The sequence below is a fragment of the Oncorhynchus masou genome, chromosome 18 (assembly GCF_036934945.1).
Source record: "Oncorhynchus masou masou isolate Uvic2021 chromosome 18, UVic_Omas_1.1, whole genome shotgun sequence".
Classification (NCBI taxonomy): Eukaryota; Metazoa; Chordata; class Actinopteri; order Salmoniformes; family Salmonidae; genus Oncorhynchus; species Oncorhynchus masou.
In genome coordinates, this window is record NC_088229.1 from 53428489 (window position 1) to 53447123 (window position 18635).

Here is an 18635-nt window from a genome sequence, read left to right on the forward strand (position 1 = left end):
GTTAAGACGGCAGCCCTCCCCTCCGGCGCCATCGTAAAAAATTTACTATTCCAATAGTATAATAGTTTACCAGCTTGTTATGTGTGAGGAAAAAAATATTCAGAAATTACATTGCCACGAGCAGCGAAAATATATTGCGATAGGGTGACATGTTTCAGTCACATGAGCTCGGGGTTTGCTTCACACTTTTACGTGGTCCAAAACAATGCCAAATTGAGTCTTGTGCTTCAACGCCCTAAGTAGTTGTGGAAATTGACCCAATATGTACTTTCAGCATCTTCATCATATCACAGTCTACCTTTTTAAAGGCCAGGTAGAAGATAGTGGATGTATAGTGCATTCGGGAAGTATTCAGACCCCTTAAAATGTTGTGTGTGATTTTTGTTACTTTAGCCTTATTCTAAAATGTATTAGTTTATCAATCTACACCCAAATACCCCATTACTACAAAGCGAAAACAGAGTTTTAGAAATTCTTGCAAATGAATTACAAATTAAAAACATCTTATTTACCTAAGTACTCAGACTTTATGCCATGTGACTCGAAATTGAGCTCCGGTGCATCATGTTTCCATTGATCATCATTGAGATGTTTCTACAACTTGATAAGTCCACCTGTGGTAAATTAAATTGATTGTAGATGATTTGGGAAGCCACACACCTGTCTATATAAGGTCCCACAGTTGACTGTGCATGTCAAAGCAAAAACCAAGTCATGAGGCCAAAGGAATTGTCCGTAGAGCTCCGAGACAGAATTGTGTCGAGGCACAGATCTGGGGACGGCTACCAAATAATTTCTGCAGAATTAAAGGTCCCCAAGAACACGGTGGCCTCCATCATTCTTAAATGGAAGATGTTTGGATCCACCAAGACTCTTCCTAGAGCTGGCTGCCCTGCCAAACTGAGCAATCGGGGGAGAGGGGCCTCGGTCAGGGAGGTGACCAAGAACCTGATGGTCACACTGACAGAGCTCCGGAGTTCCTCTGTGGAGATGGGAGAATCTTCCAGAAGGACAGCCATCTCTCCAGCACTACCAATCAGACCTTTATGGTAGAGTGGCCAGACGGAAGCCACTCCTCAGTAAAAGGCTCATGACATCCCGCTTGGAGTTTGCCAAAAGGCACCTAAAGGATTCAGACCATGAGAAACAAGTTTGGGGATATTTTTCAGGGACTGGGAGACTGGTCAGGATCGAGGGAAAGATGAGTACTGAGATCCTTGATGTAAACCTGTTCCAGAGTGCTCAGGACCTCCGACTGGGACGATGGTACATCTTCCAACAGGAGGGGGGGTTGAATGCTTTCTGAATGCTATGTACAATTTATGCTCCCTGCCTATAAAAGCCACAAACATTTACATTTTAGTCATTTAGCAGGCTCTATTATCTAGAGCGTCTTATGGGGGCGGCAGGTTACCTACTAGTGGTTAAAGCGCTGGGCTAGTAACCGAAAGGTTGCTGGATCGAATCCCTTAGCTGACGAGGTAAAAGTCCGTCGATCTGCCCCTGAACAACGCAGTTAACCTACTGTTCCCTGGTAGGCCGACATTGTAATTAAGAATTTGTTCTTAACTGACATGCCTAGTTTAAAATCTTTTTAAATAGGAGCAATTAGGCTTAAGTGCTTTGCTCAAGGGTACATTGACAGATGTCCTTGCGGTTACTGACCCAACACTCTTTACCAACTAGGCTACCTGCCGAAGAGTGATTGAAATGGCCCAAATATATGATTGTAGTTTTGACTCGCACGGTGTGCCTACTGTAGTTCAAACATGGTGTAAGCTGGTACGCACCAAGTTGTACTTTACGTTTTAGTATGGAAAACGGCTGTGAGGATTTTTCTACAATCACAACATATTGACACAATTAGTCTTTATAGAATAAAATCTGATTTAATCAATTACATGTGGAAAGACTTGAGTAAACATCAAACCATCAACAGATGAAACAGTGAATTCTCTCTCTCTCTCTGGTTTTAGCTTGCGGCCACAATTGGCTAGCTGTAGGATATTTACCGGCCCATACCAGTGACAGACTTGGTTATGTTATCGAGATATGGTAGTACACAAATAAAACCTCACTTATTTTGTTTGCGAGATGGAAACGACCACAAATTAATTCAGAAACGGGATAAGAGGATAGCTAGCTATACAAACTAACTTTTGCTGATGCCTCTTCAACAAGAAGCAACCGTGACAACACGTCCCTCAGTATTGATACTTTGCCACAGAAGTTGAATGTTTGCTATTTGATCTAAATGGTCGTTAATATTGTGTGATTTTGTGAATTACCCAATGTTGAAAAATTCAATATTGGCATAATGTTTGGGCAATAGTATGTGGCTTTTGCATTCATTCGTGTAGGCATTCAAGAAGAAATGATTCCAATTACACAGCAATGAAATTATTTTATCCATGTAAAAGTTCAGACCACAGACAAGTTGGTTAGATGAAAACTTGTTCACCCCTGTGTGTCTGTGACTTTCCGATTTAGATGGAAGCGGGCGGAGAGTCGCTACACCATCGAGCGGGCCTCCATCATCAGCCACTGGAACTGGCTCCAGGCCCACATCTCAGACCTGGAGTACCGTATCCGCCAGCAGACAGACGTCTACCGACAGATCCGTGCCAACAAGGTACAGCGCCGCCTCAATATTGGGCTAATTGTGCACGGTTTAATAATATAAGGGTAATATGGACATTTCATCCAAAGCGACTTGCAGAGGTGATAGCCTTGTCACTGACATATATTTAAGTATATGTGGCCCATGCAGTAGTCAAACCCACAACCCTGGTGTTGCTTCGACCATGCTCTAACCCATTTAGCCATTTGAATTAGAGGTCGACCGATTAATCGAAATAGCCGATTTGATTAGGGCCGATTTCAAGTTTTCATTACAATCAGAAATCGGTATTTTTGGGCGCCGATTTAAAAATATATATATTGTTATTTTTATACCTTTTATTTAACTAGACAAGTCCGTTAAGAACACATTCTTATTTTCAATGACGGCCTAGGAACGGTTGGTTAACTGCCTCGTTCAGGGGCAGAATGACAGATGTTCACCGTGTAGGCTCGGGGGATTCAATCTTGCAACCTTACAGTTAACTAGTCCAATGCAATAACGACCTGCCTCTCTCGTTGCACTCCACAAGGAGACTGCCTATTATACGAATGCAGTAAGCCAATGTAAGATGCTAGCTAGCATTAAACTTATCTTATAAAAAACAATCAATCATAATCACTAGTTAAATACACATGGTTGATGATATAACTAGATATTATCTAGTGTGTCCTGCGTTGCATATAATCTGACTGTGCATACAGGTATCTAAGTATCTGACTGAGGGGTGGTAGGCAGAAGCAGGCGCGTAAACATTCATTCAAACAGCACTTTCGTGCGTTTTGCCAGAAGCTCTTCGTTGTGCGTCAAAGCATTGCGCTGTTTATGACTTCAAGCCTATCAACTCCCGAGATGAGGCTGGTGTAACCGAAGTGAAATGGCTAGCTAGTTAGCGCTAATAGCGTTTCAAACGTCACTCGCTCTGAGCCTTCTAGTAGTTGTTCCCCTTGCTCTGCATGGGTAATGCTGCTTCGAGGGTGGCTGTTGTTGCTGGTTCGAGCCCGGGGAGGAGCGAGGAGAGGGACGGAAGCTATACCGTTACACTGGCAATACTAAAGTGCCTATAAGAACATCTAATAGTCAAAGGTTAATGAAATACAAATAGTATATAGGGGAATAGTCCTATAATTCCTATAATAACTACAACCTAAAATTTCTTACCTGGGAATATTGAATATTGAATGTTAAAAGGAACCACCAGCTTTCATATGTTCTGAGCAAGGAACTGAAATGTTAGCTTTCTTACATATTGCACTTTTACGTTCGTCTCCAACACTTTGTTTTTGCATTATTTAAACCAAATTGAACATGTTTCATTATTTACTTGAGGATAAATTGATTTTATTGATGTATTATATTACGTTAAAATAAGTGTTCATTCACTATTGTTGTAATTGTCATTATTACAAATAAATAAAAATTGTCAGATTAATCAGTATCGGCCTTTTTGGTCCTCCAATAATCGGTATCGGCGTTGAAAAATTATAATCGGTCGACCTCTAATTTGAATGGCCATTTCCGTACAGACCGGCACCACGTACATGTGAAAGTGGCCTGTAAAGAGATGAGCATGAGCAATACCACATGCCGTGTAGCACTAAATATAGTAGTGCCACTATTCACTATTGTGGTAGTACTAGTACACACATGACCTATATAAACGTCCTGTATACGGCCATCTTTTTTTAAGATGCGGTCTTAATTGTCTGGGACAATCAAGTGTAGCTCTTATCACACACAATATATCCCATTTGCAAGTCACATGATACAAATATAGCAGGTAAATTACACCATCACACACGCACCTTGTGTAGGATGTGGGTTTGTCTCTCACTGTAGTTGGTAGCCTATACAGTATTATTTCATGTCTGTGGCTGATGTACGGTATTTCACTCCACCCCTCAGGGCTCAGTGGAGTTGGGAGGTGTGGCGCCCAGTGCATTGGTGGTGGGTGGGGTAGGAGTTAAGACTGAGCCTACTCCCCAGGACTGTCAGGTCACCATCACAGAGTCTGGACCCTGGAGAGGCCAGAATGGCAGGCCGGTCAATGGGGTCCTCAACAGGTACACACACACACACACACACACACACACACAGAATACTTAACCTAACTTAAACATAGATTCTTCAAGTGTATCTATTTGGAGGAAGAACCTATGAAAATAAGGCACTAACTTGCTCTTTTCTTGTGTGTAATAACAATGATTGATTGTCTCTCCTCTCCAGGGTGTCAGAGAGTAACACCAAACACCAACCCAGCCCCAATGACAGCACCTGTGTGGCCGCCCGCACGCGCCCCTTACTCAACTGCAGACGACGGAGACTTGTACAGCCTAACACAGTACCTAACCTCAATGGCAAGGTATGTTTCTGCTTGTGAACTTGCAGATACATGTAGATCCATAGTATGCTTTCCTCCTGCCCAGCACTAAAACAATAACTTTTTCCAGTGTTGAGTGTTTTGTTATTTATCCTCTTGTGCTCGTGGATTTCATAGGACTGTATTGTTATCGATTCTATTGTGTGTTTGAGTGGGCTATTAACCTAATAAGTTCTGAAGGACTAATTGTTATATCAAAATCAAATTTGCTCCTATATTTTTCCCCGACATGATGCTATGCAAATGTCATGTCAATAGTATCACTCCCCGTAGTCCATATTGTTTAAAAAAAGTGACCAAGGGAGCAAGCAGTGATCGACCGACAGTGCATTCGGAAAGTATTCAGACACCTTGGTTTCTCCCCCCCCCCACATTTTGTAACCACCGTATTCTAAAACGGATTAAATTGTTTTTTTCCCCTCATATATCTGCACACACTACCCCATAATGACAAAGCAAAAACAATTGTATAGAAATTTGTGCAGATGTACTGCAAATAAAAAATCACATTTACATAAAGCATTCAGACCCTTTACTTAGTACTTTGTTGAAGCACATTTTGTAGCGATTGCAGTGTCTAGTCTTCTTGGGTATGACACTACAGGCATGGCACACTTGTAGTTGGGAGTTAGTCCCATTCTTCTCTGTCAATCCTCTGAGGTTGGATTGGGAGCATTGCTGCACAGCTATTTTCAAGCCTCTCCAGAGATGTTCGATCGGGTTCAAGTCCGGGCTCTGACTGGGCCACGCAAGGACATTCAGAGACTTGTCCCAAAGCCATTCCTGCGCTGTCTTGCTTCGGGCCATTGTCCTGTTGGAAGGTGAACCCTCGTCTGAGAACCTACTCCAGAGTGTTCAGGACTTCATCAATGATCTCTCTGTACTTTTCTCCGTTCATCTTTCCCTCATTCCTGACTAGTCTCCCAGTCCCTGCCGCTGAAAAACACCCCCACAGCATGATGCCGCCGCCACCGTGCTTCACCGCGTGGATGGTATTGGCCAGGTGATGAGCAGTGCCTGGTTTTCTCCAGACGTGACACTTGGCATTCAGGCCAAATAGTTAGATCTTGGTATTCAGGCCAAATAGTTAGATCTTGGTTTCATCAGACCAGATAATCTTGTTTCTCAAGGTCTTGAGAGTTATTTAGGTGCCTTTTGGCATATTCCAAGCGGGCCGTCATGTGCCTTTTACTGAGTGGCATCCGTCTGGCCACAATAAAAGCCGGATTGGTGGGAGTGCTGCAGAGATGGTTGTCCTTCTGGAAGGTTTTCCCATCTCCACAGAGGAATTCTGGAGCTTTGTAAGTGACCATTGGATTCTTGGTCACCTCCCTGACCAAGGCCCTTCTCCCCCGATTGCTCAGTTTGGCCTCTCGGCCAGCTTCAGGAAGAGTTTTGGTGGTTCCAAACATCTTCCATTTAAGAATGGAGGCCACTGTGTTCTTGGGGACCTTCAATGCTGCAGAAATGTTTTGGTACCCTTCCCCAGATCTGTGCCTCGGCACAATCCTGTCTCAGTGCTATATGGACAATTTCTTCGACCTCATGACTTGGTTTTTGCTCTGAAATGCATTAAGGGGTATTGTGTGTAGATTGAGGGGGTAAATTGAATCATTTTTAGAATAATGCTGTGACCTAATAAAATATTGGGGTTCGAATACTTTCCGAATGGAGAGGTGTTTGCCTTTCCGTAACATGTCCAATCAATTGAATTTACCACAGGTGTACTCTGAAGTTGTAGAAGCATCTCAATGGAAACAGGATGCACCTCAATTTCAAGTCTCATAGCAAAGGGTCTGAATACTTATGTACATTTCTGATTTAAATGCTTTATAAATAGGGTATTGTGTGTAGATTGAGGGACATGTTTTATTTAATCCACTTTAGAATAAGCCTGTAAAGTAATAAAATGTGGGAAAAGTGAAGGTCTGAATACTTTCCGAATGCACTGTACTTATAGTGCCTTCAGAAAGTATTCATATACCTTGACTTATTCCACATTGTGTTACAGCCTGAATTCAAAATGTTTTATTTTTTAAATATTTTTAATCTCCCCCTTCTTCACACACTACCCCATAATGACAAAGTGAAAGCGTGTTTTTAGAAATGTTTGCAAATTTATTAAATTATCTCATTTACATAAGTATTCACACCTGAGTCAATAAGTTGTGGAAGTAACAAACAGTCTCTACTGCACTTTACCAATCTGGACTTTATGGGAGAGTGGCCAGACTCCTGAGAAAAAGGCACGTGATAGCATGCTTAGAGTTTGCAAGAAGGCACTTGAAAGACTCCGAGCACAATTCAAGAACATTCAGTGGTGTGTTTGTTGGGTTTAGCACAAGAAAGTACTTTCATTGTACATGCACTTTTTTCTAGCCCCTTTTTTTCCTCTTCCCGATTTTGTGGTTTCCGATTGGAAGTTTAGTCTTGTCTCGTCGCTGCAAATCCCGTACAGACTCTGGAGATGCGAAGGTCGAGAGCCATGCGTCCTCAGAAACACAAAACAACCAAGCCGCACTGCTTCTTGACACGATGCCCGCTTAACCCGGAATCCAGCCACACCGATGTGTCGGAGGAAACACTGTACACCTGGTGACCGTGTCAGCGTGCATGTGCCCGGGCCGCCACAGGAGAGGAGTCACTAGAGCGCGATGGGACAAGGACATCCCTGCCGGCCAAACCTTCCCTAACCCAGATGATGCTGGGCCAATTGTGCGCCACCCCATGGGTCGCGGCCGGCTGCGATAGAGCCTGGACTCGAACCTGGATCTCTAGTGGCACAGCTAGCAACTGCGATGCAGTCCTTAGACCACTGCGCCACTCGGGAGGCAATGTACATTACATTAACACTTGAAATTGTGTTTTCCAGCCCTGGAAAAGGCTTTGGAAAATGATAATCTTAAATTTTGGACAAGTCATGGAAAGTAACTTCATAATTTCTGTTAATGTAATTTGAGGCAGTTTTTTATATTTGATCAATCAAATAAAAATCAGCATTTCAGCCAGGCTCAGAATTACACTTCAGAGCATCTGTATTTGCGCTCATCACCTGCATGTGTGCGAGACGAGTGGGTCGTAACTCTTGGAAAGAGAGACTACAGACATTGCAGCAGCGGGTAGGCCTAGCCTATAAATTATAATAGAGAAAATACTTTTGTACCCAAGTCAAAACACATCTTGTACCCCCTAGTTCACTGTTATAACTATTATTACCACCTATTAATGTTTTTATGTCATGTCCCAAAAGACTTTCCACCGACTCTCGCGAATTAAGCCATACAAGTTTGATGTACGTACTTGAGCGATTTAAAAAAATATATATTATTATTTTTTGACTGTAACGAACGATTCACGTCGCCATTGTATTATTTTGGTATTCGGTTCAATCACAGTGAATCGAATCAAAAACATATGTGATTCGCGAACAGTAATTTTTAAGATAACTTATTTGTAGCCTTTTGGATTATGTGGCTTCAAAATTCAAAAGGCACTTGCACACCTGAGCTCTCTCTTTTGCAGGCGCATGGTAACAGTTGGATAAGATAAGAAAAAAATAAGGAACCCGCCCACTGCTCTTGATAGTATCAATGATCTTTAATAAGATTTACGTGTTGGCCTCAGGGGCCTTTGTCAGCTTTTGAGTTTTTTTTAATTAGCACCCTTATGTAGACCTAGCCCCACCCACATCCGTTCAATGCATCGAATGGAGTCTAAAGGAAAAACAAAGTGCTACCAAATATAACAATACATCATTGGGTACAGCGCAAGAAAAACATCAGTGTTATCTGAAATGGGGGCATAATTCATGTTCACATTTACAGCATAACATACATAGGCATTTCATCATGAAGACCTTTAGGAAATAATGTCTGGAGGGTGAAAATCCCATTTTTATTTTGCTCAGAGTATTATTTATATCACCGCCACCGTCTGATATCTTGACTTCCTCTATGCCACAAAATCTAAAGGTAGAAATGTCATGTTTTAGGTCATTAACGTGTACTGCTACTAGATAATCCCTGTCGTTTCTCCTAATTGAACTTTTATGTTCACTGATTCTATGTTTGAGAGAATGAGAGGTTTTACTTACATAGCACAGCCCACATGGGCATTTAATAATATAGATAACATGGGTGGTGGAGCACTTAATAATGTTATTTATTTGGAACTGTTTTCCTGTATGTGGGTGGCAGAAATATTCACTCTTCATCGTGTTGTTGCACTGTGAGCAACCTCTGCATTTATAGCTACCATTTGGAAGAAGGAGTAAAAAAAACTGTCTGGACAAACTCACCAGATTCAACTCATTGAGGGCTTGACTGTGACTAGCGGGAAAATACAGTTGAGCCAGGAGCCAACCCAGTACTGACTGATACCATACACACCATATATCTGTGCCCCCTGCTTTGCCTGTTACGAAACAGTGGTGTGGGCGTATACTGGTCAAAAGACAAGACAAGTCATTTTTGTCCGCTGCGTTGTCACTATTCCTGATATTTTTGTTGTTATCTAGCCTCGATTGTTATCAGCGAAGCAAGCTAGCTACCTATATCAGTCAATACGACTTACTAGATTTCATCTTGACATCCAGCTTTTTGCTACAAACCACAGGATTTGAAATAAAATGGAATGGCGAGATAGTTGTTGTGTGGAGGATATGCTTTGACTTGCTTTCTTGTTGGCTAACAAAGTTAGCTGTGATAGCTAGCATGCTAGCTAACAGCTTCTAAACAGCCAACATGCCAACTCTTATAAGCTACATTTGAAATAATGACGGGTTATTTCAACTCGTGACTTTTTAACATTTGCTTCAACCCTGACAATGTGCTTCTGAGCTAGTCTAGTTTACCTGCCACCCACAGAAAAAGGAGAAAAGGTGAGGGAGCTTCAGCTAAAAACTGTAAATATATGTGGATTTCTACATAGCACAGCCCACATGGGCATTTAATAATATAGATAACATGGGTGGTAGAGCACATAATAATGTAATTTATTTGGAACCGTTTTCCTGTATGTGGGTGGCAGAAATATTCACACTTCATCGTGTTGTTGCACTGTGAACAACCTCTGCATTTATAGCTACCAGGGCGTAAAAGAGCCTGGCTGATTTTTATTTTGTGGCTGGCAGTTGGCATGGACCAATTTATTGTGTAAATTGCGACCTCCTTTATACAATAAGTGGTGGATTCTTACATTCAGCATGCAAAGCTGGGTCAAATGATAAAACATGCCAGTGTTTCTTGACAGCATCTCCCACTTTTCAAAAGTTCAAAGTATATGCAGTTGTAAACATTAGCGTTCTTTAGTCCCGAGTGGGTCTTTTCTTTAGCAGTTCATCTCGTGTTTTCCCTAATGCCAAATTAAGAGCTTCATTCACACATTGTGGAGAATAGCTTCTTTGAAACCTTTTGCGCATCTCCACTGCTTTTTCTAGATAGTCCTCTGTGGAGTGGCATGTAAGGTGCAGTCTGATAAACTGGCCTTTTGGAAGTCCTCTTTTTAGTGGCTCAGGGTGGAAGCTTTCCCCCTGTAATATAGTATTTCTGTCTTTTCTATATAGTGTTGTAAACAGGGTTTAATTTGATTTATCAATCCATACATCGAGGTAATGAACAAGTTGAGTGTCACATTCAATAGTGAATTTGTGATGGGGTCAATGTCATTGAGTAATGCCATAAAGTCTGACAGCTCTTTTCCCATTCCTCAAATTAATTTGTTTCCATTATTAACAAAACGTTCTTCAAAAAGACTCACATAAAGGTTAGCATAGCTCGGTGTGAATGTGGAGCCCATTGATGTTCCATTCGTTTGGAGGTGGTATTCATCATCAACCTGAAGAAGTTACACGTCAAAACATATTCAGCCAGCTCTAGAATAAAGTTTGTGGGTAGGTATTCGTTAGTATCTCTGTCTCTCAAATAGTGCCAGCCCTAGCTCATTATTATTTGAGAGACAGAGATACTAACGAATACACCCCCCCCATATAAGCAATGCTGCTATACACAGTGGGGCAAAAAAGTATTTAGTCAGCCACCAATTGTGCAAGTTCTCCCACTTAAAAAAGATGAGGCCTGTAATTTTCCTCATATGTACACTTCAACTATGACAGACAAAATGAGAAAAAAAATCCAGAAAATCACATTGTATGATTTTTAATGAATTTATTTGCAAATTATGATGGAAAATAAGTATTTGGTCAATAACACGTTTATCTCAATACTTTGTTATATACCCTTTGTTGGTAATGACAGAGGTCAAATGTTTTCTGTAAGTCTTCACAAGGTTTTCACACACACTTGCTGGTATTTTGGCCCATTCCTCCATGCAGATCTCCTCTAGAGCACATAAGACAAGCACATCAAGCTGGCAATGTTATACATCAAGTGGGATCAACCATCCCCCAGAAGAGCCAATGGGTGTGCAGGCTTTTATTCTAGTCACCCTCTAACAAACCAAATGTTTTAAATTAGCTGCTCAACCGGAACTTGATGAACTGGCTGAATCAAAAGCCTGCACACCCACCCACACCCAGTAGATCTCCAGACCTGGGTTTTATACAGTTGCTTAACAGGTATTCTAATTTGTGCAGGGAGTGTGTTAGATCCTTGCTCAATGACAGGAGATGGTGCATGGGATTAGAGAGCAGCCTCCCAGTGTCTATCACATATCGCTTACTTTTTAAATGTACATTGGTCATGGAAATTTGGTGACAAGTCATGGAATTCCATCTGTCAAAATGTGCATAAATCCTTAAGTCACCTCAACTGTATTTTCCCGCTAGTCACAGTCAAGCCCTCAATGAGTTGAATCTGGTGAGTTTGTCTGGGGCAACAACAAATTGTGCTGTTGTCAGTACTTGGGGGCTGGAGTTGAAAAACACTGCTCTAAATGATACGAGACATCATAATATGTCATATTTGTTTTAAGTACAACTATTGTGACCCATGGGATTAAATTAATAAACAAGTGACTTTTGGTTTGTCCCTTCCCAGGTCCCGAGAACCAGCGCTATTCTGTGTAGCTGCAGGGTCAACCCCTCCTCCTGTGTGACATGCGGGGGTCGCCCCAGTGCACCCAGAGAAGACCCCCAGTACGAGCTTCCCTCCCTGGAGCGCTTGTCCCACCTGGACCCGGGCGTCCACCCAATCCTCTCCCTTCCTGATGGTAAGGAGCCAGGAGCATAGAACCAGAATCTATTTTTATTATTTTTCCTTGAGCCAGGAGCCAACCCAGTACGGACAGATACCATACACTCCATATATCTTACACTCCATATATCTCTGTGCCCCAATAGACTAATTATATAATAAAAGTGAGTCATTTTTGTCCGCTGCGTTGTCACTGTTTCTGATATTTTTGTTCTTAGCTAGCCTCGATTGTTATCAGCAAAGCAAGCTAGCTACCTGCTGCTACCTATATCAGTCAATACGACTTACTAGATTTCATCTTGACAACCAGCTTTTTGCTACAAACCACAGGATTTGAAATAAAATGGAATGGCAAGATAGTTGTTGTGTGGAGGATATGCTTTGACTTACTTTCTTGTTGGCTAATGAAGATAGCTAGCATGCTAGCTAACAGCTTCTAAACAGCCAACATGCCAACTCTTATAAGCTACATTTGAAATAATGACGGGTTATTTCAACTCGTGACTTTTTAACATTTACTTCAACCCTGACAATGTGCTTCTGAGCTAGTCTAGTTTACCTGCCACCCACAGAAAAAGGAGAAAAGGTGAGGGAGCTTCAGCTAAAAACTGTAAATAAATGTGAATTTCTGTGGGGCTAAGCAATTAACTTACTTATTTGTTAACTACTGTAACTTTCTCTCAAAAATGCTCTCGTAATGTTGCTTAATGCCTCCTAACAAGGTGACCCCAGTAATGTAAACAAATTGTTGTTTGTGACGTAACCACCTCTAAACTATAGTAGTTTAGACTAGTTGACTGCCGTTCCAGAAGCACCTTTTCACTTCCCTACTGTACACTTTTATCACAATGGAGAGGGTTTTTATTTAAACCCCTCTTCCCTCCATTCCCCCACCCACCTTGTTCCCTTTCCTTCTCTCATCTGCACCAACCATATCTTCTTGTGGATAACACGTAGTGCGTGTTTCTCTCCTTAGATGTGTGTATGAGCCTGCGGCTGCAGCAGGTGATGAAGAGCCACTGGCAGGGCAAGGCCCCCGAGAGGACCAAGCCCCTCAAGAAGCTCTCGATCAAACACAAGCTCTCCTCCAAAGACAAGCACATCAAGCTGGCCAACTCGCTCATGGCACACAGTGAGTATATGTGGGCAGGACCACACACACGCATATGAAGCAATCCAATACACACCTAGTGTAGTCATACACACCTACTTATTTGCACAAACTTTGGAAAGCAGGGTGTTTTCCACAGTCAGGGAGTACACATGACCCCTTGTGGACACAAAGATACACACCAACTCGCACCCAAAGGAGATAAACACAGCCTTTGGAAATGAACTTGTCAGCCAATGGCGAGTGTAGCACGTTGTCACATTTAGTTTTTTTTATTATTCTAATTTTTTTTACCAGGAAGTCACTTGACACACACACATACCATCCTAGCTGTATAGAATGAAAAATCCCCTGACCAGTGTCTCTCCCCTTTCCCCCACAGGACTGTCTCACTATAAGAGCCGGTCTGATAAGCTGCAGCGGCGACAACACCACCACTTGGATGGCAACGGTGGGGTGCTGAGCGCCACCAGGCTGGAGGGCCAGGCCCTCTGTAAGGCCGAGCGGCTTCTGCATGGCCTCCCCTCACCCTCCACAGGACCCTATGACCGGAGCTACAGTCGCAAGAGGCCCCGTGAGCACTTGCTGGACAGGACCCACGGCTGTGAGTTAACCGCACCACTCAAATGAACCAGGCATGGGTCAAATACTTTCCAATAGTTAAGCTGTGTTTGATTCCATTGCACCTGGTAAGTTGATCAATGGACTAATCCCAAAAGTGCAAATCCCAAGCTAAATCGAGCTCCTCATGTACATCATTTGACATAGGTTATGTATTTGATCCACGTCTGCTCGGAACACACAATCTGCTATCCATTTATAATGCAAAAGATGTGAGTCATGACTAGTTGTTAATCTCTATTTCCCCTTTCTCTTCCAGCCACCCCAAAGCTCTTCCTGGACTCGGGCAGCCCCTGCTCGTCCTTGGCCAGCCTGCACTCGTCTCTCCACAGCCCCTCGCTGACCCGCCAGCTGTCCACCTCCTCGGAGAGCTCCACCCCCATTGGCCCCAACAGTCTCAGCTTCTCCAACACCCCTGTAAGCTCATCACAGCTTTTATTGACTGTGTGTGTGGTCTAGGTGAATCATGAATGTGACAGCACGGGTTCTGTTCAGAAAGGTGCAATGTTACAAAACGTTCAGATAAAATATGCATTTTGTATAATGTGATTTTTGGTCATGTAGAATTGGGCTTCATATCAGCTCTGTTCCATTTCTATCTGCGCTGTTCTGAACGTTTCCCCTCATTAAATACGCCCCTTACCTATTCATAATTAACTGGATAAATAGCTGTATGAATAAAAGTTTTATTTTTAAACTCTGCACCCCCCAGCAGCCCATCCGGAGGAGGCGAGGCGAGAGCTCCTTTGACATCAACAACATTGTGATCCCCATGTCGGTGGCGGCCACCACGCGCGTAGAGAAACTACAATACAAAGAGATTGTCACCCCCAACTGGCGGGAAGTTGACATTTTCTCCCAGCCCATGGCAGAGGAGGAGAACGACACAGAGGTAAGATGTTGCTTCATTCCTAAGCCCTGCTTTGGGAACTGCCATGTTCTTTGAATGACCAAGGTTTGACCTTGCTCCGTTCTTTTAACTCGGTAGAGATAATCTGAATGGGTGCTGACCTGTTGCACCCTTGACAACCTCTGTGATTATAATTATTTGACCCTGCTGGTCATCTATGAACATCTTGGCCATGTTCTGTTATAATCTCCACCTGGCACAACCAGAAGAGGACTGGCCACCACTCATAGCCTGGTTCCTCTCTAGTTTTCTTCCCCTACGTTCTGGCCTTTCTAGGGAGTTTTTCCTAGCCACCGTGCTTCTACACCTGCATTGCTTGCTGTTTGGGGTTTAAGGCTGGGTTTCTGTACAGCACTTTGTGACATCAGCTGATGTCCGAAGGGCTTTATAAATACACTTGATTGATTTTATGGATCAAGGAGTCCTATCTTAATAACACATTTCTGTGTGTGTAGATGGAGGACCTCTCCGACGCGGCCTTCTCCCAGCTCCACCAGCCATGCCAGGATCAGGAGCGTTCCCGCTGGACCTGGATGGCCCTGGCCCCCGCCAAGAGGAGGGGCAGCAGGTCAGTAGGGGTCGCCTATAGTATACCCAACACACACTCATACACAGCATAGTACCTCATCACTGCCATATGTCTCAGTTTAGATAAATGTGCTCTACTTCCTACATCTGTGACCTTTTTGGTTAATGTCAACACATAATTTGGTAGGAAATATTTTAGTGGGGTCTTTGCACATTGTCAATATGCCCTGAGTGTACAAACATTAGGAACACCTGCTCTTTCAGGTAAGTCCAGGTGAAAGCTATGATCCCTTGTTGACGTCGCCTGTTAAGTCCACTTCTGTTAGTGTAGATGAAGAGGCGGGGACAGGATAAAGGGTTTTAAAGCCTTGATACAATTGCGACCTGGTTTGAGTGTGTAGAAATGCAACGCTGCTGGGTTTTTCAAGCTCAACAGTTTCCCGTGTGTATCAAGAATGGTCCACCACCCAAAGGACATCCAGCCAACTTGACACAACTGCGGGAAGCATTGGAGTCAATATGGGCCAGCATCCCTGTGGAATTCTTTTCACACCTTGTATTGTCCATGCCCCGACAAATTGCGGCTGTTCCCCAAAATGCGGTGCAACTCAATATTAGGAAAGTGTTCCTAATGTTTTGTACACATCCATATACTTATACATCCAAAGGCTTAAACAATGTTCTTACAAGGTTGTTTTCCACTAAAAGTTATGATCATTTGATAAATGATAAGGACAGGGCTCTCTAAAGAAGTGGTAGGTAGTAACAGGGTTTGGTCTCCATTTGTGGCACATTTCATGTGTTCTACGGTCCACTCACACCACAACCGTCCCTCAGGTCGTACAAGTCCATGGATGGCAGGACCACACCGCTGCTGTGCAGCACCAACCCGCCCACTCCCCAGCCGGCGTCCCCTGACCCTGGACACTGCCCCCTGCTGCACGACTACAGCCACGTGGCGTCGCCCATAAGTCCGGACGCCACCTCCAACCCCCACACGCCGTGCTCACGCGACTCCCACCGCCTGCTGTCCAGTGAGGACACGCGCTGCTCCACACCCGACTTCACCTTCGAGGAGAGGGTGAGGATGAATGTAACAGACACATGCACACATGAAGAATAACAGCGACTGGTCTTCGAGTCGCTGTGCCCAGTAGTTTGTGATGATTACATATATGGGAATGCAGTCACAAAGTTATAGCGGTTATATTGTCCCTAGAAGAGTAGGACGTTTCTGTACATTCTGAGCTCTCATTTGGTAAATGTTGGAACATGAAGAATGAGAAGTAACCATTTCTTTGTCAATTTGCATCATTAGTTTAACTTGATTAACAAATTGTTGATTTGATGGTATTCAGTTGTACTTATATTAATTAACCCAATGATTTCCCCGAACAGACGGTGGCTCCGTGGGAGCATCGAAACTTCCCCCTGCCGGAGGACCCGTTCCGGAGCCCGAGGTGGAGGGGGAAGATGAGATGAGGAGGTCGCGAATGCGCAGCGTCTCGTGTTGCCCGTCGACAGGCTATGACACAGATAGCCCCTTGCCTTGTGATGACGACGCCCCCAAACAGAAGGGCCATGCCCACCAATGAATGACTGACAGGCCGAGGTCTTCCTCAACCCCTACCCCTCTCTGGCATTAACAAGCAGAACCTCAAACTGAGAAAAAGTCTATTTAAAAGGGTTCCTGTTTGATATTCAAACACCAGTCTAATACTATTTCACAGTTTTTAGTGAACATTATACGGAAGATGGAAGCCTTTCCCTACACTCTAGATGTTACAAAAATTATTTCTGTTGTAGGCTAAAACGATGTACATGGGGCTTAGTGGTGTTCCATATGTGGCGTGTACACTTGTAGCGCACTATGTAGCTGACTCCTCAAAGTATGGCCAAAGGGTGTTTTTCTATTGACTAGTTTGCTTGTATTTCCCATGTACATTTTCTAGTGGTGTGACAAATAACAAAACAAGAAAAAAAATCCTCATACTCCCAAATTAACAGGTACATTTGGGATGTTTTGTGTCCTTTTTTCCCCTCTAGCGGTGGGGGGGGGGGTGGTATTAGAAATTGTGGAGCACATCTTCTTTCATTGCCAAGTAGTTTTGTTGGGTTGCATGTCTTTTTTTGTTTGTCATTCCTTTCCTGACACTTTTTGTATTTTTTTGTATTGTCTGTTCAATTAAGTCTCTTTCTTTTTGTGTTTTGGACAGTAATCATTCCTTTAGAAAATCTCTTTGCAGAGCACCCGGCGCCTCTGATCCCACTGAGCTCTCGCTTTCTTGTTTGCGGGAGTGACTGCGGTAGAGAGGAACCTGGGTATCCTAAGCACTTGTCCAACCTACAGGGAGCACTACTGCATGCTAAACCATGCTAATGCTAATCAAATCACCAGAGCACATAATTGAACAGGAACTTGCCACACAGGGAAAGGAAGTGAATGATGATCAGGGATGACCCTAATATCGATTTAGTTTACTTTCCCCTTTTCTCAAATTATCATTGGTGTAGTATTATGTCAACATAGTAAAATGTATTTCAAATGGTAAAATCACACAGCTAATAGCTTTTTCATTTTGTTTTCCGGACATTGGTATGAGGCTACATGCTGGTGAATTATTGGACAATGTTTGTTAATGTTGATAATTAAGTTGTTTCTGGTTCAACTTGACAAGAAAAAGTGTGTTCTCTAGTTTCATATGTAGCAGCTCTTTGCTAGAAGCAACCCAGACCTCAGGTTTTACAGTTAAGGGAATATTTCTAATGCTGAGAACATATTTGTCCCCCCCTAAGATCGATCCGATCTAAAGAGACTACTCTGTTGCAGAATGCTTTTTTTGTGTTGCCACCCCACAATGTCATAACCACACCACCATTTCCCCTCGTAACTAATTGCTATGCAAAATCTATGGTTGTATAATTTTACACCTGTTTTTACGCCACAGTCCTTCAATCCCTGTACTTTGTTTTGTAGTTTAAGCAAGATGTAAATGTACTGGTCCAATTGTTGCAGCAGTTAACCTAATCAAAAGCAGAATTGTTTTTGTAAATAGTACCATTAAAACATTTGTTTAACTTGGGATAATTGTCAAGTGTTCTTTCACTTTCTCACACATAGGAAAACATTGCACAGGTTTGCTACAACTTTGTGTAATGCTTGACGTCAACTCCGATCAAATGATGGCATACAGTTGAAGTCGGAAGTTTACATACACTTAGGTTAGTCATTAAAACTCGTTTTTCAACCATTCCACAAATTTCTTGTTAAACTATAGTTTTGGCAAGTCGGTTAGGACATTCCTGTGTGCACG

The 18635-nt window shown here is 42.9% G+C and overlaps 1 protein-coding gene across 1 annotated transcript in view; it reads left to right on the forward strand.

Moving 5' to 3' along the window:
• The window catches only part of kansl1a (KAT8 regulatory NSL complex subunit 1a), a 55272-nt gene extending 36869 nt beyond the window's left edge, over window positions 1–18403 (forward strand). Inside the window, 12 exon segments of the mRNA XM_064923673.1 lie at window positions 2491–2632; window positions 4526–4683; window positions 4847–4982; window positions 11996–12167; window positions 13128–13283; window positions 13645–13866; window positions 14143–14300; window positions 14596–14775; window positions 15249–15361; window positions 16159–16402; window positions 16720–16765; window positions 16768–18403. Of these exon segments, the coding sequence (XP_064779745.1) occupies window positions 2491–2632; window positions 4526–4683; window positions 4847–4982; window positions 11996–12167; window positions 13128–13283; window positions 13645–13866; window positions 14143–14300; window positions 14596–14775; window positions 15249–15361; window positions 16159–16402; window positions 16720–16765; window positions 16768–16916 (1876 nt within the window). The 3' untranslated portion in view covers window positions 16917–18403.
• Window positions 18404–18635: the final 232 nt, after the last annotated feature.